The sequence below is a fragment of the Odontomachus brunneus genome, unplaced genomic scaffold (assembly GCF_010583005.1).
Source record: "Odontomachus brunneus isolate Ranch 3 - 2012 unplaced genomic scaffold, Obru_v1 Obru_scaffold_024, whole genome shotgun sequence".
Classification (NCBI taxonomy): domain Eukaryota; kingdom Metazoa; phylum Arthropoda; class Insecta; order Hymenoptera; family Formicidae; genus Odontomachus; species Odontomachus brunneus.
The window spans coordinates 2,348,085-2,371,027 of record NW_022639474.1 but is presented as its reverse complement, the minus strand read 5'-3'; the positions used below and the strand labels follow the sequence as shown (position 1 = coordinate 2,371,027).

Here is a 22,943-nt window from a genome sequence, read left to right as displayed (position 1 = left end):
TTGTTTTCACGGCTATTCACAATCAGTTTTGATTTTGCGTAGCTGTGAAAACAATTGATTGTGAGTAGCCGTGAAAACAACTGATTTTTGACCTAGGCAACGCCACCCAAGATCAATCTCTAAAATCAGTAAATACAATAGATCTTTTTAAGATCTGAAACAGTTTTTTGTAAAACTTATATTTTTCGAGATATTTCACCGGTCCGATACTTTTACACCCTGTATATACATATACATATATATTGCGAAACTAAATATTTATTACATATATATATATATATATATGTAAAAATCGATTTTTATTTATTTCGTGAATAAATATCAATGTATCACTTATACTTATAACATACGTCTCTTACTACTGCGGATGACTATATTTCACTACTTTGACCCTTTATATCTTGGGAAATATTGACTTTTGGAACTTGGTGTGATAACTTTTTATCAGGAAATGATAAAAAGAAAGTGGAATGATAACTTTTTATCAGCATAGCGAAAACTATAACATAGTGAAATTTCAGCCAATTTGACCGAAAACCATTTTCCATAGGTTTTGTGCGGGGTCCTTTTTATGTCAATTTAGCATAAAGCGAGTGAATATGTTGAAAAATAACACAAATATTATACTAAAAATTAGGAGAGACCGGAAACTCCTAAAATGACTATTTCGCAATTTTTTACTCTCGCGATTTTTCTCAAGATAAATATGAAAAAAAAGGACGTGAACAACATACCTCTGGAGCCATACAGCCCTGGACTTGTGTCATATATTACCAATGATCTTTGCTCATACATCGCGATCAGCGCGCAAAGTACAGGACGCCACGTTGAGATTACCGTCGTTCTTCGTGCGGAGAATGCCATTCGTCTCATTATTTGCACCCTCTCCGCGAATTCTTTTCATCAATTCGAAATGGAATTTCTCCCGAAGGAAAATCTGATTCGTTCCTCGCGAGTTCTCCGTGAGTTTACAACGCTCAAAAGTCCCGTAATTACGCCGCAAATTAAGATTCCACCTTGAGAGTGAAGTTCGCTCGTATGTAACAGGCGAAGTAAGTTCGCGCTATTCCATTCTCCTCTCCCGAAAGTTTAATTCGTCGATCGCCCTTTAACTCAAGAGAACGATAAATCGTTCCGGCGTTTTTGTCGTGGAAAAATCGGCTCCGACTCCATCGGAAGATGATAATTTATATCGGCGCGCGGCGCAAGGTGTCGGCGCGACTCAGTCATTTATCACCGCGATACCCGAAGCCTTTTCGCTCGATCGGACGTCCGCTTTGTTTACTCGGCGTTCTTGCAAAGTCCGCGTCGCTCGATCTACCTCGCGAGATACGACCAAGGAGAGAAGGAGAGAGAGAGAGAGAGAGAGTTTAGTCCGCGCTCTTTCCTCAAGGGAGTATAATTTCACGTCGCGTTTTCTATGATAAACGGTCCGAAGATCTCCGGTCAGCGAGATACTGCAAGTTTAATTTCTATTAGGGTAAGCTGCAGGAAGACGTCCATATTGCTGGCTGGTGCACGCTACCTGTACGCTAGGACAATGCATCATTCTCCTCCTTCCCGTCCGTGGATCGCGAGTCGAGATAGATGGCAATTTGGTTGAAAGTGGAGAGAGAGAGGAGGGGGAGGAGGGATAAAGAGAGAGGGAGGTAGGAAGAGAAAGAGAGAGAGAGAGAGAGAGAACTGGAAGCGCATGCATGAGCCGGAGTAGGCGTTTCATCGACGTAGTTTGCAGCAGACCATCAATTTCTCGGGACATCCGAGAACGAACGATCAGCTAATCGACCTTGATCTTTCCACGTGTAACCTCGTAGATCTGTCCGCTCTACTTCACTTGACGTCGTCGTCGTCGTCGTCTCGTAACGTACGACATCGCGCGTCGATCATGTAACGCGCGCGTTACGAGAAACTCGAGACGTTTTTGGACGTACCGAGACGTGTCCTAACTCCTAAAGCTTCCGTCTGTCGCACGGGCTTACGGTCTCCCAATCATCAAGCAGCTTGACCGGAGCGTAGATGTCGTGACGTGAATTCTCGATCGTGATTCGATTGAAGCCGCGGAGACCCCGGCGGTTTTAACGCCACCAACGTGACGCTTCGTGTCCCGAGACTTTCCGCTTGGTCAATTCCGCGCGAATTATGTTACAGCCGCGGGATGTTAACGCAGCTGTACACGAGAGAAACGCGAAGAACTTACGGTAATGAAGCAATCACGAAGGAAGAAGACGGTTCAGTCTCGCCGACGACCCGAGTAGAAAACTTTCCGAACAAAGCTGGTCGGAAACTAGTCGGTTTTTGCTACTTAGGCTTTACTAAGCAGCATCGTAATGACATCATAACAGCATCCAATATCATATTAAGGTAAAACTGTTCAACCACCGGCCGATATATAAGCAATATAAATCTTTATTAAGTGACATTGTTGCAAAAGTATTTTCTGGATCAAAATTAGCTAAAGAGTAACTAGCTCACTAGGCCAGAAACAACAGACCAGTAACTGATAGTTAGATTATATTCAGTTAAAACTGGCAACATCCTTCGTTCTTATTTCCTAAGCAAAAATATTAATCAAATAACAAACTATTTGGTAAGTAATAATTAGTTTATGTCTACTTATAAAACTGATAATATTCTGGCAAATATTTTTTAGATATTCACTGCGACGAAGTTGGTGTAAAATTATCTCCTCGTTCGAAAGAAATGTTCTTTCAATATAAAAGTTTACATGTTAGTATAAATAAATATGTTATTAGTGCCCATTGGACAAATATTTCTTATTTTTCAGAGATTTCTTCTCTCAGTATATGGAAACTGGTTAGAAATTGATAATTATATAAATATAAATTATATAAATATATTACCAAGTGAATATATTACTGAGAAAGTAAGACAAAATAGCGGCAATTAAATTTTTGAGTTGTACACTGAGAGAAATGACTTGGTGAATAACATTATACTCGTCTTATGAAAGTACTTATCTAGGGACTGGCCACACAGTTTTATTAGGACAGATATCGGACAGTGATGAAAATATCCGACCAGTTACCAACCGCACTCGGACTTATTTCCTACTCAGGAATTGCGGTGAGCTTGATTCTCATTGCGCTTTCACGGAAGAAAGGATCATGGAACCCTCCTCCTGGCCGATTCTCAGGAAGATTATTGCGCCCACGTGAATTCTGCCTTTCACCCCGACTTCCATGGCGTCGTCGATGCCGTTCTTAATTGGCCGAATCGATTCTTAATGGAAAAGAGATTCCTCCGCGAAGATCCCGACTCGCGGAGTAGCCTCTTCTCCTCCTAACGAGATCCCGGGGAAACAAGAAATTCAGAAATTCCCACTCACTCTCTCCCTCTCCTCCAAGACGCGACCGTTCCATTTTTGCGTCGGGCGGTACGAAGCGCGCGCGCGACGATTCTATTCCCTTCTAGCCGACGCTCCGCCGAGCGCACGGGCTGCATACGAAGGTGATCTATCTGCGGAATAGCCTTCGATTCGATTCCAAATGGAGCGATTAACGGCAGAGATCCGGCTGTGCGTACACCGTCGCGGACGACGACGACTACGACGACGACGAGGGTGAGACGAGAGAAGTCTCGGACACGTCCATCGATTTCCCGGGGCGTGGAAAAACGCCCGGATATAACGAGAAGTATGTGGCGTCGTTCGGGACCGGCGTTTCTTACCGACGCGTCTCCTCTCCAACGGCGCTCCGCTGCCGCTACTACGTCTTCACCCTTGGCCCATTCGCCCTGACAATTCGATCGCGGTCCGATCACGCGTCGTTTGTCACACGACGGCCAATCGCATTAGCACCCCACGACAGCGTAATACGTAAGTGGGCAACAACGGCGAGCGAAATCGACGAGAAGGGAGAGGATGAGAGAACGAGCGCCTGCTCCGAAAACGCTCCGTTGCGGAAATTGGTGCACTCGTGGACAGGAAGATCGTCCGTAATTTTTGCTCGTGAGCGCTCGTGAACTCTCTGTCTTCTCCAATGAGAGAACTCGTATTTCAATGGGAGAATTGTCCCATCGGATAAGACGGATGAGTTCACAAACTCAGCCGAAAAATTGCGGACAACCCTCCTGTCCATGAATGTGTCTCACCTGCGTTATCCCTCCGTCTGCCTTTCTGTTTTTATTAGCTAACGCGGTCCGCTACGTGGGTCACTTGTGTGGGCAGTACCACTTTTCTCCCCGTCTATGAGTAAAAAGAAGTCGGGGCAATATTTTTTCTCATCGTTTCAGGTCTCTATTCTCTACATTGAAGAAAGGATTTGGTTGACGAAAGCAAAATTTGATCAAAATTTTGCATCAACCAAACGTTTGGTAATTACAACTAATTTATTTGCCGCTATTTTGCTTTGTTTAGCGACCAAGTGAATATATTGCCAAGTGAATATGTTACTAAGTAAGACAAAATAGCGGCAATTAAATTTTTGAGTTGTACACTGAAAGAAATGACTTGGTGAATGACATTATATTCGTTTTATGAAAGTAATATGGTGAATTTATGTGCGATATCTAGTTCACATATTCAATATTCTGATTACGATGCCTCGATGCATCTAGTAGTCAATATCGAGACATTTAGTTGTAGACATCTAGACAGTTTGATAATTCTCTCTAGAAGTGTGATACTATTGACACGATAGTTAATTGTTACTCGCTGCGACGTTTCCTTTTTCATCTATATTAATTTATGAAGACGTCGGTGCTACAAAAGAGTAAACGCTGAAACCGTCAAATATTTGGAAGAATGAAATTTCTCAAAATATGTCGACGAATTTAGAAATAAATATATGAAGATTATATACAGTAAGTATATGAAAATTATATATAATATGGTTAGATTTTAGGTCAGGTAAGAAGTCTAACACTACTCCACAATTGTATTCATAACATTCACCAAATGAATTGTATGCTGTACCAGACGGTTTGGTAAGCGTATTTAAGCATTACTGTAATGCTACTTAGACAATGCGTTCACCAAATGGTTTGATATCATTGACTAAATATCTTGTTACACGATTATTCACTATATCGTTTGGTAAACCTAAATAGAATTCTGATTAGTATCATCAGACATTTCCTTCAGTGTAATTATCAAACATTTGGTTGATCCCGTTTTAATCAAATTTTGGTAATGTAGTCAGAATGTTGTTTAGTCCTCAATGTTTATAACTATTCTTTCTATGTTCGAATATTTGAATTAATGATACACCCGACTTAAAGTAAATTAAGAATGTAAAGTCTCGATATATTATTCTCACAGAGTCGCGTTTAGGAGATGAACGGCCTAAAAGCTTGCAATCTCAATAATACGGCTGCTTGTTGAGATTGCAATCTTTGGACCGTTTATCTCCCGAACAATTGCAAGAATAAAATTGAGATTTTATATCCTTGATTTAATCCTCATCCTAAGCTTCCAGAGCGATGTATCATTTATCAGAATATTTAAAAAATTTTATAATGGAAAAGGGACGAGACTTTGTCAAAGTTTCTCGACTGTTCCGGAAATGATCCATGAAGAGCAGACGGTGGGTTAGTGCAAGCCGCACTGTAAAAAAGTATGTAAATTTATATAAATAATAAGTATACAATTATGTAACAAATAGCGAAAATTTGTTAATCTTTTGTAAATTTCCACCTATTAATTATGCAATTTTACAATTATTATTTATGTAATGTACTGTAATTTTCTTATAGTGTGCACAGCTTCTCTGTTGGTATTTCGCATGGTTAACCACTAACATCAACCATCGTCTCCTCTATCCTTCCCGCCCTTTTCCCTGCGCGCATATCACGTAACTGTGCGACTCTGAAATCTAACTCTTGTGTGCCCAAGTGATCAGAGAGATTTCTTTTCGGCTTAGATCCTGTGACTGTCTAACGCAGCAGTCCTGACACCCGCCTCGGCTCGCCTTTCGTGCGCAATTTCTCCCGACTTTCCACACCCGTCCCCGTCATTCTCAGCAGTTTCTTTTATTACACCTCCGCTCCGCCCGCCGTTCTGCACAATTATTCACGGGCTATGATCTCCGCCGGGCGGGATCACGGTTCGTTTGGGACAGCTACTGAATACTCGTCAGCCGCATCTCGTAAGCCTTCTATCCTAGCAATGTCGCCCGATCGTGCGATGCACGCGCGCGCCATAAAATTTCAATAAAATAAAACCCACGTCGGAATTTCGCGTGGTATTTTAACGCGAATCGCGCGTTTCGCGTGACTTTACCCGCGCGGCGCGTCGAAATTTCTCGCATTTTTCACACAGGCGGAATAAAACGTCGCGCAAATATAAGTCTCGATTCGTGCCAATTTCATCTCCCCGCTTCTGCGGCCGTCGGTGCGAAAAGTTCGGTGATCCCGCCCGGCGGAATCGGCGACGCGGAGGGAACTAGCCGTGCGAGTTCCACGTCGGCAGCGAGAGGGAGAAACGAGAGTCTACCTCTCCGAGGACGGCGAAGAGGGCTGATGCGGGGGACGCGGTAGATACGCCGCCCTGCCACGAGGGAGGGCAAAGATTTATGATGCCGGTGCGTCAGCTCGCACGTCTCAATTTCGGGACGCCGCGAGAGTCACGGGAGCTGTTTGCCGCGGCGGTGGCTGTCTCCCTTTGTTGCTCGTCGTGCCGACGGCGAAGGACGCGCGATAAGGGAGCGAGAGGCATGGCTACCGACGGGGAAAAAAGGCGAAAAAAAAAAGAAAGGATGAGAGAGGAGCCGACGAGATAGCAGCGGCGGCGGTGGCGGAATAGTAGTGGTGCGAGGAGGCGCGGAATTAATCCGGCCGACGTTTCCCTCGTGTACGCGCTTCCGTTTCCGTCCGCGCCCGCGTACTTCGCCGGGAAATAGTTTCCACCTCGGACGCGGCGGCCGACAATGGAGTAATTATTGCAATTAGCGAGCTACCTGCCGCGGACGCTTTTTCGTGCGACCGACTCGCTGCGCGAAAGAGCCGGCAGATGGAGAAGAGGAGATGGCGATGTGATGGTCGATATTTTCGCAACGGCGATCCGCGCTTCGGGAAAGCACGATTTTGCGCGGCCCAAGAGAGTTCCGTCGCTGAAGGATGACCAACCGTGCCGAATTTTGCGGGACTTTCGGCTCTCTGTGGGGGCGTCCTGAAAGCACCCTAGGCGGGAACGTCGTTTGTTCCGATTTATCACATAACTAAGGTCCGTATTAACAGTCGTTATCTGAAATATCTCTCAAGTGAGATAGGAGAGAACGGAGCTAGATATCCTGTATTTTAAAATTTCGAAATTACAACTTCTCAGGTAACTAATTATTGTATAATGTAAAATAATAATATTGTTGACCGTGATAAACATGATAGAGGCAACCTTCTTGTCTTAATGCCCGCCATGGTTCTGTTAACTATATATTTTGTTTAACCAAAATATTTTTTAAGATCGATATTCTGAAATTAGTTGATTAAAAGTTGGCTACCCAATCCGGCGCTGTCGCAAAGTGGCTTTTAATGATGTTCATAGCTACGTCATTCGCTCTATAGACGCGGACACGTAGCAACTATTGGGTCGAAGTCGCATTTATTACTCGTAAATTCCCCGCCACGATAGTTCGATAGTTCGATAGCGGTGGCTCGCAAGTTTCGACCTAAAACGCAGGGATTTTCCTTGTTGCTAGTTCATAATAAAGTGGCCGTTAGTGCAGTTCGCGCCACTACGAGCGCCACTGAGTTCCGGGGATAGAATACTTTTACTGTGTTTATACGTTCAAAGTTACTCTCTAATTTCTTAGAGTGAAATCTCACTCGAAACGAGGGAAAAGTGGCAGTATTTTCACTCGAGATTGCAAGAATGAATGTTTCACTCCACCTCAAAGTGGATTCCAATTCCCCAGATAGACTTTCATGATTATCACGGCAATCGATATGATGGAAACTACATTTCTCTTAATTATATTTATGAAGTGGATTTAACTAATTATTAAGTTTACATCATACAATGTGTTTTTTTTAATTGATGCAGCAAAAAATTTACTAAAAGTTTTATATTACAAATTTAACTCAAATTTTTATGTTACAATTTATGTTACAAATTTATGTTACAATGTACAACATGACATATTATTTGAGGCGAATTTTCATAATCTTTTTCATATTTCTATTTCACTCTATATTCTATTTCATTCTATATGATAAATATAAGCGCAATGTGATCGGTCATTTTTTTAACTCATTGATATGTCACCATCTGTCTCTATAGAGACATTTATTGACATTTGTGATTTACTACCTACTGATAAAGATCCAGTGGAATATCTATTTGTATTTATATGATTAAATCATATAATTAAGTCTTGAGCAATTTTTCTTTTAAGTCTTCTTGTTGTCTTCTCCCTCAAGATCGGTTATAACAGATTCAACGTTGCTAAATTTCGTGATATAATATATTTAAAGCTACAGCAAAATTTACATCGGTTTATCTATGTGAACGAATGTTTCAATCGATTAGAGCGAACACGTTTCACTGACAGTGGAGTGCATCAGATTCACTCTTCAATTTCGAGTGAAAATATCTACTCGACGATTTAGAATATCGAATATTGAATGATAGAAAATAGTGTAATATAGTGAAAATAGTGATAGAATAATAAAATTTGCGCACATTTAGTTTTTATCGAGAAACCGATTTCTCCCTTTCTCAACTTAAACTCGACTTGAACTAAACGTCCGTGTGCACGCATTTCACGTTGTGGCATTAAACGATAAAAAACACGCGAGATCATTTCATTTCGGCGTTAAATTATGCGTTAATTTATCTCGAAATATCGGCAAATACCAATCGCCGGAACGCAGATGTTCGTATCAAGGTAAATTCGTAGTAACGATCGACACACGTGGGAATAAACTAAACACGTAGATATTTCAAGTGTCACTTTTTCACCTCGTTCGAGACATTCTCGCATTTTGTCAACGCGGGATTATTGTGACGCGAATGTATCAGCAGATCGATGTATCTGCGATCGTTGCAACAACCATCCCCCAGCCGTGAAAAGTGCGACTCGACGAAAGTTGCAATGAAGCGATCGCTCATCTGCCTTAATGACAGGAAGAAGCCTTCACCTCTTCCTCCTCGCATGCACAAAGCCGCACCGATTTCACCGACAAGCGCGATATACGAGCGACCAGCCGACTCTTGTTTCTCTCGCGAAACAGCTGAATCGCGCAATTAAGCGTATAAACAGTAAAGCACGCTATTTCTCGAGCATTACTAAAGTGACCACACGTCCCGACTTTTCACCCTTTGTTTAGAATTTTTTCGAATGCTATTCGGGACACCGATTTGTTATCATTTTCAATGATTGTCAAATAATTTTCGGATCTTTTTGCCCCGCTTCACACATTTATGAAGTGTCCCGAATTCACAGGGCTGGGAAATCTAGTCACCTTACATATACCGCGAAAGGAGAAACGAGAAGATTACTGACAAATGACGTCTTCACGATACGTCCCGGCGATCGCACATCGCTATTCTCGACATTCCCGATATTTATGTCCGCTCGAGACTTACGGGTTAAAGACGCGTAAAATGCGGAGCGATGTCGATCGACATATCCACGGCGGTTGCTCGATGCAGAAAGATCGAGAATCAAGATGATCGCGCGATTGTTGAATATGTGAACGGCGCCGCGGCCGAAAGGAACGCGCTCTATGAGATACTTCTCTCTTCGTATCTCTTTTCCTAACAATCTGACGCAACCGCCCGAACATTCCGCATCTCTCTCTCTCTCTCTCACTCTCTGATTGTCATCGCATTTCTAATTCCCGTTCAATAAATCCGACGATCGTCCGATTCTATTGCTACTTGAACGAGTTGATGTTATTAGCAAATGTAAGGGACGTCGACGCGACACGTCGTGACAAGCACCGACCGTATATACTGCGAGGAGAAACGAAAAGATTACTTACAAATGACATCTTTACGATACGCCCCAATAATCGCACATCACTATTCTCAATATTCCCGAGATTTATTAACGCGCGAGACTCACTTTCGATAAAAGGCGCGAGAAACGCGGAGAGATGTGGATCGATGTGTGGCCATGGCTGCTGCTTGGCGCGAAAAGATCGAGCATTTCGCGCGATTCATTACCAACGCCTAGATTGAATAACCATGATGACAACTTCATGGTACGAAACGAACGCGATTGGTCTAGAGTGGTTAAGGCGTCCGCCGTACAGATCGCGTCGTTGTAGACGTGCGACTTCGTTCGCATCACTGGCGCGTTCTCACATTCATGCACTTTTGGTACTTTCGGCGCGCTAATGAACTTTTGGTGTACGTGATTGACAGCGCGCGCGTCTGCAATCTTTTCATATCTATGAAAATATTGCCATGGACACAACGCTCCGTATTCCATACGTCTTTCGCTTGTGTTCTGTGAGTCTCCTGCGGAAATGAGTATTAGAGTGCTGAAAATAACGACGTGCGGTCGTCATATCGTAAGTACATTATTACGGAGTAATCTCCTCCCTTCTCGACACATACATCTCCGACTGAAACCTCTTGTCACGTTCTGTCTGCATTGAGAAAAATACTTGACAATTTATTTGCGGAATATAAAGTTAATGAAGTTTTGAATTTTTGATGAATCTTCAATCTCTCAAAATAAAATTTATTTTTGTATGAAATAAAATGTGAATAAATTTTATATCCCATAAATAAGTTTTCAAACATCTTTTTCTCAGTGTAAAATATGAGTAAAACTCACTCAAATATATGTATATATATGTATAAGGATATGTGTATTCTGTGGAAAAGATCAGGATTATATATATAAGGCATTATGTGAATACATGTCAGACTATAAAAGAATGGTTTGAAGAGTTAGGAATGATAGCGAAAAAAAATGGAAAAGAAAATGGGGTGACGAGCTAAATGAAGAGAAAGGCAATATGTCGAGGAAACTGTAGAGCGAAAGAGACAAGTGGTTGAGAGAGATTAAAGAGGAGAAGGTAAAACTGGGATAAGGTTGGGAATATGTATGGATGGGATGTAAAAAGGGTAGATTATGACGAAGGTGTAAAGGAGTCGAGAAATAACAGTACAATATTGTGATAGGAGACAGATAAGTAGAAAATAGAAAAGTATAATATAAGTAGAAAAAGATTTAATATAAGGTGTGGACGGATGAATATGGTTAAGATAATGCTTTTTTTGTAACCCAAGTTTTCCCTTCTTAGCAATGTAGCTAAAGTAATATCTATCTATATGTATTTATTTGCAAATCAATCTATTTTCCCCATTATAACATACCATACTTATGTAACTGGTGGTTTAGATATATATATATACAGTACTGCAATCAGTAAAACCTCGCTGAAAGGATCAATTAATAGCAGCGACTGCACCCATTATCAATGCACTTTGAAAATGCAGACAGCATCATCGCACGCAAGGCGCATGTAAGCCGTTAATTCCATCGCCGCAAGAAAGTTGGATCGGGTGTATAGCGTATACGAGTTTATGTACTACAGATTTTGCGCGGAAATCTTATTTCCATACGAAGAGAATCATGCAGTAAAAATTACTGTACAACTTTTTGAATAGATCGATTCCGCAGCGATTATCTATCGCTTTATTCCATGTGTGCTATCGTCGAAATGATCTCCACGAAAAGTCTAAAGTCTCCCTGCGAAAATTTTATTAAAAGTGCACAAAACACCTGCGATTAGCGTGCAATTTTATGATCACTATCTCGCAGCTTGAAAGCAAAAGGCGCTGCGCTGCGACGCTTATCGAAGAAAGTCGTGTGCCCGATAAATACTTAAGCATTAAACGCCAAACTTCGCAATCGAGTTTCTCAGTAATGCTCGAGAAGCGTGCCTTCTCGCTTATACAGTTAGTCACATAATTCATGCGTTTGCAGAACATGGAGAACAATCGGCGAGTCGCGTGTCACGAGTTGCTGCTGCTGCTGTTACTGTTACTGCCGCCGTCGCGAGCCGACACGCGGTCTATCTCTCTCTCTCTCTCTCTCTCTCTCTGAATTCATTCAGCCGATCGGCGGCAATCGACAACGAGATCTCTCATCGCGTCGCGCGATCTCGAACTCGCGAATAGAATGCCGACAGCTGAGATAAGAACGCCGAGGAAAGGGCGCCCCGCCGCAGTCGTCGTCGTCGTGCTCCTCCTTTGAAAGTGCACGATGACATTTGCTTAGCGCCCGACCGGAATGGCGCGAGCAGCTTAATCCGAAACCGTCATACCCGACAACGAGATTTAGCCACCGAGAGATCCCTTTGCGGAGCGTTTCTTTTTCTCTTGCCTGCTGTCCTCTCTCTCTCTCTCTCTCATTTTTTTTATCGCATCCGCGACCACGAGGCAACCTCTGAGCGACGTCAAGCTCCCGCATTTTGCCCTTTCGCTATCTTGTTTTGTCATGAATAAAAGTCAAGAAGGCAGGCGGCAAGCCGCGGAGCGTGAAGAGCGCGAGTTTGCGGAATCGCTCGGCGGAATGGAGAGTTTCAAACGGAAGACACGACGGGAAAGAAGCGCGACGACACATGTATCAAACGCGATGCCAAGCTGACCAAGATGAGTCGCGCGAGCAACCCTCATTTACGACCAAAATGAAGTTAAAGTGTGATCATCACGCGTCTACCGTACGTCTACGACGTGTGATCATTCGCGAATCTTCTTTGACCAATAACTCAAAATTTTACGTGGCTTTTTAAAAAAATGGTAGAAAGATTTTTTGTCCAATTTGATCTAATTTACATCCTCACGAACGGTGACACCATTGTTCTGGGACACCCCGTATAATAATACACGAGAAAAAATGTTCAATTCGTGCAACTGAATGGGCGAGAAATAATATCTTCACGTTATTGTGACGCAAAACATCATTCGAACATTCAGCTGTATCAAAACTCAGTTGAGATAACTAAGCAACTGATTGAGTAGAAACCTTCTACGGGAATCTTTCTATTCACACAACCGAGTTTTTCATCTGGTCCCTGAGTAACAGAAAATTCAGTTACACTAACGGATTTGTTTTTTTTTCGTGTAGGTCTGCTCGTTTCAGCTGAACTAGGTTACACTTTTTGCCGTTACAGTGGTACGTAACCTTTGAAGGGTCACCAAGTGTTTTTATTAAATCATTACGCAAATATACATGCTTTGAAGGGAAAAGGAACCAAGTTTCAGTGCAACATCACATAGTTTAGTTACAAAACAGGCAACGTAACAATATTGCAGGCTTGGAATATGAACACGCACATAGATTTCCATAACTATTGCGACGTGACACAGATGATAGAGACACCACGATTTTTTCATTACATTTATGAAGCGAATATACTCTGTACTGAATTAATCATTAAATTTACATCGTACAATGTAAATTTCTATCGCACAATGTAAATTTTTTTATTATATTCGTGCAGTAGCAAATTTTTCTAAAAGTTACACTCTTTCCATATTGCATTTTACCCACAGATTTTCATATCACATTTTATATATACTCTTAAATTTTCATATTACATTTTATATATATTATTTTGATCAAACTCTCTTTCATCATTTCTTTTATATTTCTATTTTGATCTTCTATTCAATAAATATAAGAGTTATATCCGACTAGAAATTTATCCCATGGTCCTGATTAATAATCGTTATTATCAATAAAGTCTTAATTACCGCGCTGCGTTATGTGATTTATACTTAAACATTTATTTCTAGAATATAAATGTTTATTTTCTTAAAAATAAACTTTATTTTATAGAAACAAATTTTATTTCACAGAAATACTTTATATTTCACAATATTTAGTTGCTGCCAAATTTACGTACACCAGTCTGGATATTTCATAAGGACTATTGAATTTCGATATAACTGTCACCGATTAATCACATTTTCATGCTTCAAAATGGCCTGAAACATCTGGAAGCCAAAGAGCTTTCCTAGTTTCAAGTGCTTTGTGTTATCATACATCTATTATTGCAATGAAACGAATACGACCGCGCGGACGAGAGAAGCGCCATTTTCCCCAGAAAATGTTTACGCGTTAAATATAATCACGCCTGTTCCTACAATCGAGTGACCGGCCACGTTTGGCACTACGATCAAACTGTAGAGGAAATGTAACGTTTATGGGTCACGATTACACCCACGTTCTTCCACCCCCTCTCTTTAACTTCATCTTACGATCGACAAGCTCGTGCCATTTCGTCGATAAGCAACCAGTCGAGGCACCTGGGAGGCACGCGTCTTTTCGTGCATTTCGCGAGGACACGCAATTGCTGACAAGGAAAGAAATCGAAGGAAATAAAAGAACGCAACTCGCAACTTTTTCACGCCGAGTTCCTAACGGCTCATTGGGACGATGCGTCAGGAACGCGCGCGCGCGCGCGCGCGCTCGAGAATCCGTCCCGACGCATTTAAACAGAACAGCGGACCCCGAGAGATCTCTCGGACGCTTCCGCTATTTTGGAGCCGCCGCGAATTACACAGCGCGTCCGTTCCTGCAGCTAACACTTTACTGACGTGCAAATTCACCACGGTACGCGGCTGTTATCCCGCGTTGGCGCTCACATCAGCGCACAATGCGCACCATAATAATTCGGGATGCTATCGCGCTCGGCGACTGTATACGAATTGCTCCGCGATCACCTCCGCGAAGGAGGCAACGATTGAGAAATTACGCGCGACCGTTTCGTGCGGCAACATGCACACACAGCCATGCATGTGTGCCGCTGCGATTATCCGCGATGAAATGCGGCGGTCGCGCGCACGGAGAACTCCGCAGAGCAATTCGTAATTACTTTCACCGGCAGATAATCGACGATTCAGAAATCTTGCGCGCAACCATTCCGCGACCAGGGATATGTGATTTTACGATATATCATAAGCGATTTTCTTTTCTTGAAACGTAATGAGGCATGCCCGTATGTGACTATGAATTGATGATTGAGGATTGCGGATTGAAGATTGTTATCCTTCCATTCTAATGTATATGCACGAACATCTAGCATTTGCTCTTAAGGCCAAATCTCGCTAGCGATTGGCGATTAACAATTAAAGATTAGATTTTAACGAATCAACAAGCTTCAGCCTTGGTTTGCTTTGTTTCAATTGGTCAAGTTCCAATCTTCAATCGTCAATCATCTATCGCCAATCGTTAATGTGATTTGACCTTTATAGGCCTTATCACTCTTAATTTTATAATTATTAGATTATTTTTAATATGTTTGACATATATTCAAACATTACGTTCCCATCATGCCCCAGATTCCTTTATAGTTAAAAACCACGCGCGATTTAAAATTGTATCCGTGATAAAAAATTGTGATGCGATATATCGCATCCGTTGCGTTTATTAGAAAAGATCGCATCGCGATGCACAATTTCATAAATCGCGCATACCCGTGACGCGCACTTGCGAAATTCCAAGAGTGCGCGTATCGTCAAGAAACGACGCGCAATTTCGAAATGTCTATTGCGCGCATTAACGGCGCATTAATTCCGCGGCGAGTTAGAATCGCGATGAAACTCCTGGTGTCAGGCAATCAGGATTCTACGAGCGTCCGTAATCGCGAACGGGATAAGCGGCGCAGTCGCGTGCGACTGTCACAGCGCGACGACACATGTTTGTCGAGAGTTGTACTTTCCGTCGGGGAAGACGCCGCGCGTGCGGCCAATAAAGCGGCGACGGGGTAAAAAGCGTCGGCGGAGGCGTCGTACGAGGGGCAGGGCCCAGCCGTCACGCACACGGCAGGCCTTGCACGGCGTAGCGAGGGTTCTACTGTTCGCATGCGACTGACCTGGGGGACAATTGCATTCGGAGATGTCGCGCTTGATCCTGAAGACCGCGCTGGGCTCGGGCGCGAGCCGTTGTCTCTGCACGAAGACATCCGACGGCGAGAGCTCTTGGACGTTGCAGCGGGCCTCCAGATTGGCGATCCTGGACTCCAGACCGAGCTCGCGGTAGTAGAGCACGCCGGACACGGCGAGGCTGGCCACGCAGAGGGCACACATCGCCCAGTTGAGGTCCGGGGCCCGCGCGCGGCGGACCTCCTCGCGGAACTTGCGCGGCATCGACGCCTCCAGGCAGGACGAGCCCTTAGTCGCCGGCGCCGACGACCAGGACTCGCCGGCGGCCGCCGGCTCGTTGGTCCCCATCGTCGCACGCCGATGTCGCACGCACGCACGCACGCACGCACGCACGCACGGACGGTCGTGCCGGGCTACCGGGGACTCGCGGGTGGACGCGGTACGCGCTGGGAAGCGTCCCTAAGCGGCGCGGCGCGTCATAACCCGCGCGGGGTTCGTCGATACGTCACGTCACGTCGCGTCGCGTGATTCGGCCGATTCGCGGATTCAGACGGACGACGGTGACGGGAGTACGACGCGACGGTCACGGCGGCTACGCAACTGTTACAGGCGTCGCGGCGACGTCGTCGTCCATCTGGAATGCATCTCGAGCGCGCGACTACCACTCACCCCGTTTCCGCGTTCTCCGTGTGTCTCTGTATGTGTATATGTGTGTGTGTGTGTGTGTGTGTGTGTGTAGGTGTGAGAGCTGTTACTCTCGAGCGTCGCGTGCCCGTCGTCAGACTCGCCACTCCGCGAGGATGTCCTTCGCTCGACCTCGTCCAGCACGGTGAGCGATGACACGATGCTCGTCGAATTTACCGGCGGTTAGCTCGCGTCGTCGCTCGCGCGGGACGAGACGGACCGTGCGTTTGATCGTGCGTTCCGCAGCGGCCAATCACAGGCCGCCTGCTGCCTGCGCTACTGTCGCGTACTTGGCGCGCTACCACGCTTGACTCGCGCACTTTCTTTTCCACAACATCGAGAAGAATCGGTCTCTCGCGACGGCGGGGCGGCGCCGACGTCGGTCTCGTGCCGATCGCGGGGAACACGAAGAGCAGCACGCGCTCGCGCTGCGCCTCTCCCGCTCTCCCCCCCGACTTACCGTCTCTCGCTCTCCGTCCGCCTTCTCGCCGACGACGCGTCGCGAAAACGGGAGAAACGCGCGCGCCGAACACGGCTAACTTCGCGGCGCTCGGTGGCGCGCCGCTGCTCTTCGCCGCTTTCCTCTTTCTCTCCCTTTATCTATTCTCTCTCTCCCTCTCGCGAGGGAGCTCCGACGCGGCAGCGGGACGGGAGCGCGAGAGAGCGTCGCGCGGAAAACGGAACGATATTCGAATTGGCGTGCTCTCGCGACACGTCGGCCAGCCGTAGTTCACGAGGGACAAGCGGCACGGAAGAACGCGCGTACGAAACGCACGATATGGCATTCGCGGTGCGACTGGATGTGGTGGGGCGACGCTCGCCGAGGACGGAGGGTTCGTCGCTTCGGCAACGCTCGACGACGCTCGTACGTCTTCGGCCGCCGCGACTCCTCTACCGGCCCGCCGGACGCGCGCGTCGAGGACGATCGGTCGACCTAACGTCCACTTCCATTCGCACTGATTCGCCCCCTGCGCTTCATTCTCCAGGCAGCCGCTGCGCCGTTCGCCACCTACCCGCCTCTGTGTGTGTTGTTCGCCTCTGCCCTTTACCGCGAGGCGAGCGGGCGGATTCGGAGCGACAGGATATAGCCTCTTTTTGTTTTCCCCCTTTTTCTCCTTTCAACGTCCATTATCCACTCGGATTACACGCCGGAGGATTCCGCTTTCGTTCGCGCGCCCGTGCACGCGTAAACGGCTTTAGCATCGGCAAGATTGTTTTTCGCGCCGCGCGGACGCGCGAGGATTCTCTTGCACTCGCTTTTATTTGCGAACGCGCATTGTCGACTGCCCAGAGAAAGGATAGAATTTGAAAAGTTTGACTCGGCCAGTGATAGGTGTCACAGCGAAAATCAAATAAATTTGAGAGCACAAAGCATTACCAGGACTGCAAAGGACCGCTGAGCTCGATGTTAGCGAGAGAGAGAGAGAGAGAGAAAAAAGGACGATTCTCTTAAGTTTCCGTAGACATGGTTGCATTCAGAGCAATGCCCGAGAAGGCGATCAGAGTGCAACCTTAGACGCAAGGAGGAAGACAGTGAGGTTTTTAGTGGGTATACTCTCCCCGGTTAGGGGGAGAGGGAGTCCCACACTGCCCCGGGTAATTCCCAGTCCGGGGCGTGCGTAACGCATTTTCCTCACTTATAAAAAAAAAAAAAAAAAAGTTTCCGTAGACATAGAATTATATCTAGTTATGAGATTGGTGTTATATATGTATGTGTGTTCATGCGTGAGTGCGTGTGTATGTGTAATATTGTCTTTAGTATCAAGAGAGTAATTTCTACACAGCTTGATATTCCCACACAGTTCTTACAATTAATAATAATCAGTTATCAAGAAAATCAGATTTGCTGAATCAACTTCTAAGAAGCTGTAGAAAAGGTGAAAGAAAATACATAGGACACGACAGCTAAGGCCAGGAATCGAACTCGAGAACCTTTCGCTATCCAGGCGACTGCTTGTCTAACTAAGCTACCCAATCCACACTTCCCTTCCTCCCTTTCTCTCTTTCACTCCCTCACTACCCCTCTTACTCTTTATGTAATAAATGTTTTTATATATAATACTATTATTATTATATATAATTAATATATTTTATATATAAAAAAAAAATATATATATATATATTTATATATTAATATATTTGTATAAGTGCACTTAGTTACACACAACGAATCGCGAGTAAATTCATTTTCAGCCGAACTTGCGAATATCCTTGATGCATACAAATTCAATACTTAGGGAATAAGACGCTAAGAGCGATCAGAATTCAAGAGTGGGAGGAATATTGCATGCGAAAAAACAAGTATCTTACATATTTTTGTTAATCGACGAGTGTCTCGCATACTGGTTGCTCGCTTGCTCGCTTATGTGTTCCTTTTTTCGTCGTTATTATTATTCGTCGTGCGACATGGCTCGCGGCACTAGACACTTCCCTAAACTCCGCGTTATCGCACAAAGGGGTAGAGGATGAACAGAGTTAGGCAGATGAGTTCGCGAAAACACTTGAAAATTTGCAGAAAAGCGCGCGCACGACTGCACTTCCGAAACATTTTTTGGGGAAAAAGAGGAGGGAACGTTCAACAACTTTCCGTGCGATATTCATTGTTAAAATTTTTACCATCTCTGTTTCGACGAACGCTGCCGGCGTATTGTTCCACGAGGAATTTCAACGCAAAGATAAAAATTAAAATGTTAATACACGCAAGGAATGTTGCTCACCGCCGTGTTGGTCCCGAAAATCAACTGGATAACAGTGCGTTTCCGTGCGGACGCACTTTTTTAAATTAAAAATACCCCGTGTGCATTCTTGAACAACTTGCTGCGTGTCGCCAAATACGCTACGACATTTCGCAGCATGAAAATTTGCCGTGGAACGCTACGCGTGTAATTAAAAGCAAGAGATTCTCTCCGAGAGACGAGGGAATGATATGGTTATTATCGTGGACTGGCCGGGAACATCAATAGCGAAATCGATGTCCTGTCAACGCCCGAGTCAATTATGGTATGAGAAGCCCGTAAATGAGAATCTCATCTTCGTTCCGGCCGCGCGGAATATGAAATCAGTCTCTAAACCGAGTCTGATTCTCAACAGGGTGAAATTATTGTCAATTTATCTCTGTACGTCGTTCGTATTATAGCTACGTGGAATACCGCGATGAATTAGAAATGCCGCAACTGCTTATAGTCTCTGTATAGTCTCAACTTCGATCGTGCAAATTCTAAATAAGGAACAGGGTTTTCCACCCTTTCCTCCTTCCCCGCGCACGCACACACACACGTACACGTACACACGAAGGTATCGCTACCCTGTGAGTTTTATCGTATCACAGTCTTTCTTTATCTATCTCTTCTCTTGGAGGAAATCTCCTAAAAAAGAAGATAAAAAAAGATGAAAACTGCTGGATGCAATCGTTAGCCCGTTAGCGATAAACTCGTTCTTGTATATCACGCGTACAATGTGTCCCATATTCCTCGGGGATTTTAACTGAGAGAATTTTTTCGCGCTCGCACGATTTCTTGCGTAAATTCGATAAATATATCCCCGCGGATATATCTGCAGGTATATTTATTAAATTTCGGAGCTGCATGGAATATCGAGTTTTACGAATTTCTTGCCTCTGTCGAATCCAATAACGGAATACTTTCCATCTCGTTGTTCCCGAATTAGGAATTGCAAATGGAAAATTCTGCCGTGCCGTACCGTGCCAATGCACAATGGTGGAAACCTCGACAGACTTTTGTGATCATCGCGACATGAGACAATCGGCGATGAGAACTTTACAACTTTTGTAATTATACTTATGAAGCAAGTGTAATGTACTGAATTAATCATAAATTTACATCATACAAGATAAATTTTTCGACGCAGCAATAAATTCGCAAAAGATTGCACTCAGATTTTCCTATCATTTACATCTTACATGACACGTTATTTTGAGGAAATTTCGATAATTATTTTCGTATTTCTATTTCTTCATTTTATATGATAAATATGAATTCTATATAACTCACTGACAAGGGGCGACTTTTATAAATCAAGTGACAATGTTGCTGCCAAATTTACGTACACGGAGAGAAGTAGCGGCAATTGACTATGTTTCTAACGAAACACAAGTAAAATTCCAATGAAATTTTCTATAATATTTCCTTATAAATCTTATCGACAATTTATTTTCTTGTACCACTACACACAGAAGAATACCCAGACAAATTTTTACGACGTGAGACAATCATTGAAAATTGTACAATTGTTTTAATTAAATTTATAAGGCAAATATACTTTACTGAATTAATGATAAGTTTAGCATTTCGATAAAAAATATTAAAAAATATTAAGACAAAGATTCGACCTGTTTACTACGTAGAGTAAAATCAACTTTTTCTCGGATAGAGTTTTATAATATTCTTGCAAAAAGAATAAATTCTTCTTTTGAGCTCATGATAATGAGCTTTCCTCAAATTTGTGATTATATTAATTATAAGACTGTTATCAAGAGAACACTCTTCGTTGAAGAAAACCATTACTTAAAAGAAGGAAAGCAAACAGAGTAATTGCTTTTCTCAGCAGAGTGAAATGATATTTTTCTGTGTCTAGGAGCCCAGTAAAATTGAAAAGAATACACATGAAAAAGACTATAATATATTTTCCCCAAGCATACACCTATCTGGACTATGACTCGATTTTAGCGTAAGAATGCCCATCACCGGACGATTGGTTCGTCATATCTTGAGACAACGTAATATCTGTGCGACTCGTCCCTTGATAGCTATTAATTAGAGGCGGTTCTAAAGGTATCGTTGCCTCGGGCTAAAGAGCCATGTGAATTCTCGTTTGGCGCTTCGGCTTCGTTGCTTATGCAAGCCCGTCGCGCATGCACAGCCCCAATTCGTTTAATTCGAACGCAAGGACCTCGGCCAGAGATCTCTAGCCGAGGTCCTTGCGCATCTTGCCGGGACCTTAGACGAGCGTTTAATTCAAGCTCATGCAAGTTCGAGGCATGGCGAAGCCGTTATTCATGCAAAGCGAAGCATTCGCGTGAGGCAGCGAGAGAAGGAGAGAGAAAGCGACTTATATATGCCGAGTCCTTGACAAATGTAGAATATTTTATGCTTAGTTATACACAGACACATGTGTTGTTCTTCTCGTGCTGTCTAACATAATGTGGGACACATGTTAAATCATTCTACTTACGGTCTGCTCCGAATAACAAATAACGTCGCTACCTGCTTGCGCAACTCGTGGCGGTTCGCGTCGACGTGAGACGTGCTCTCGTATAGAAGCAATAACATATTAACGATAACGATATTAACGACTATCTGGAGATTCACGCGGCCATCCATGACAACCCATCGGATATTTGTTCCGTCTGAGGTTGCAGCAGCAGCAGCAGTAGTGGCAGTAGCAATTGCCAAACCACCCTGTATTAGGGAGCATTGATCGGCGGGATCGATCGTGTCTCCGGTTGTGTACACGCGCGACGGATACGTACAACGAGCGACCCTTCACTACCACCCAATCGGCTAGGCACAGAGAGAGAGAGAGAGAGAGAGAGAGAGAGAGAGAGAGGCAGAGAGGGAGGAAGCGATTATAGACTACATCCTGGAGCGCTCGCCCTGTGCACGCTCGCTAAATCGAATACCGGTGCGGCGTGCGCGACGCGAAATCGTCGCGAGTGACGGCGAATCGATACGAGAAAAAGAGAGAGCAGCGATTCCGCTGTTTATACGAATATACTCGCCGCTCGTTATTCTCAACGAGTGTCGGTTGACGTCGCAACGAGTCGAGTGGTCGCTGCGAGACGCCGAGAGTGTCTCGACTACGATTACCCGCTTCCGTTTGTTTATCGCACGTTTGCGCGTGCATTTTATATTATGAAAAAGAAATTGCATATATCGAATTTATATTATGTGAAAAGAAAACTATATATTTCCTACTAATGCAGTAAAATTTTAGAAAGTGAGTAAAATTTTTATGACACAAAGAGAAGTATATGTAAGAAAAATGTGTCGATGTGACAAAAAATCTAGACAAATCTAGACATTTTTCGTCCGGAATCTTAGGATATGATAATAAAATATTAGAGATAAAGGAAACTACGACGTCTCCTTCGCGCATACCGACACAATAGCCATATTCTGTTCGAAAGAAACCGCGCGCACTTTTAAAATATGAATTAGAAGAAGGCATTTACGACACGTTGGTCAAACTGCCTTGTCAAATATTGACTATATGCGTCGCCTGTGAAAACGATGGCGTCGCCATCGTTTACCATTTCATTAGCCGAGCCAAAGATACTCTAATGTATGCGATTAATCCCGCTAATTGGCATAGAACTGTCGAAATAAGTCTCTGTCAAAGCGGACGTCCTTCCTAACTATAACACGAATCTTTCTTTCCCCTCCCTCTCTCTCTCTCTCTCTCTCTCTCTCTCTCTCTCTCTCTCTCTCTCTCTCTC

At 44.0% G+C, this 22,943-nt stretch overlaps 1 protein-coding gene across 16 annotated transcripts in view; it reads right to left on the bottom strand.

Annotated features, from left to right (window-relative positions):
• Nucleotides 1–22,943, bottom strand: part of LOC116842298 (collagen alpha chain CG42342) — a 294,572-nt gene that overhangs the window by 248,472 nt on the left and 23,157 nt on the right. For 3 of the 16 annotated variants that reach the window (XM_032811283.1, XM_032811282.1, XM_032811287.1), the window contains exon 1: nt 15,796–17,378. The exons of 1 other annotated variant lie outside the window; for it this stretch is intronic. In XM_032811283.1, coding sequence (XP_032667174.1) covers nt 15,796–16,153 — 358 coding nt within the window. In that variant the 5' untranslated portion in view covers nt 16,154–17,378. Of the gene's footprint in view, nt 1–15,795; nt 17,380–22,943 lie in introns of those variants that run through there. 12 more of the 16 variants (XM_032811278.1, XM_032811291.1, XM_032811284.1 and 9 more) reach the window with 6 other exon arrangements.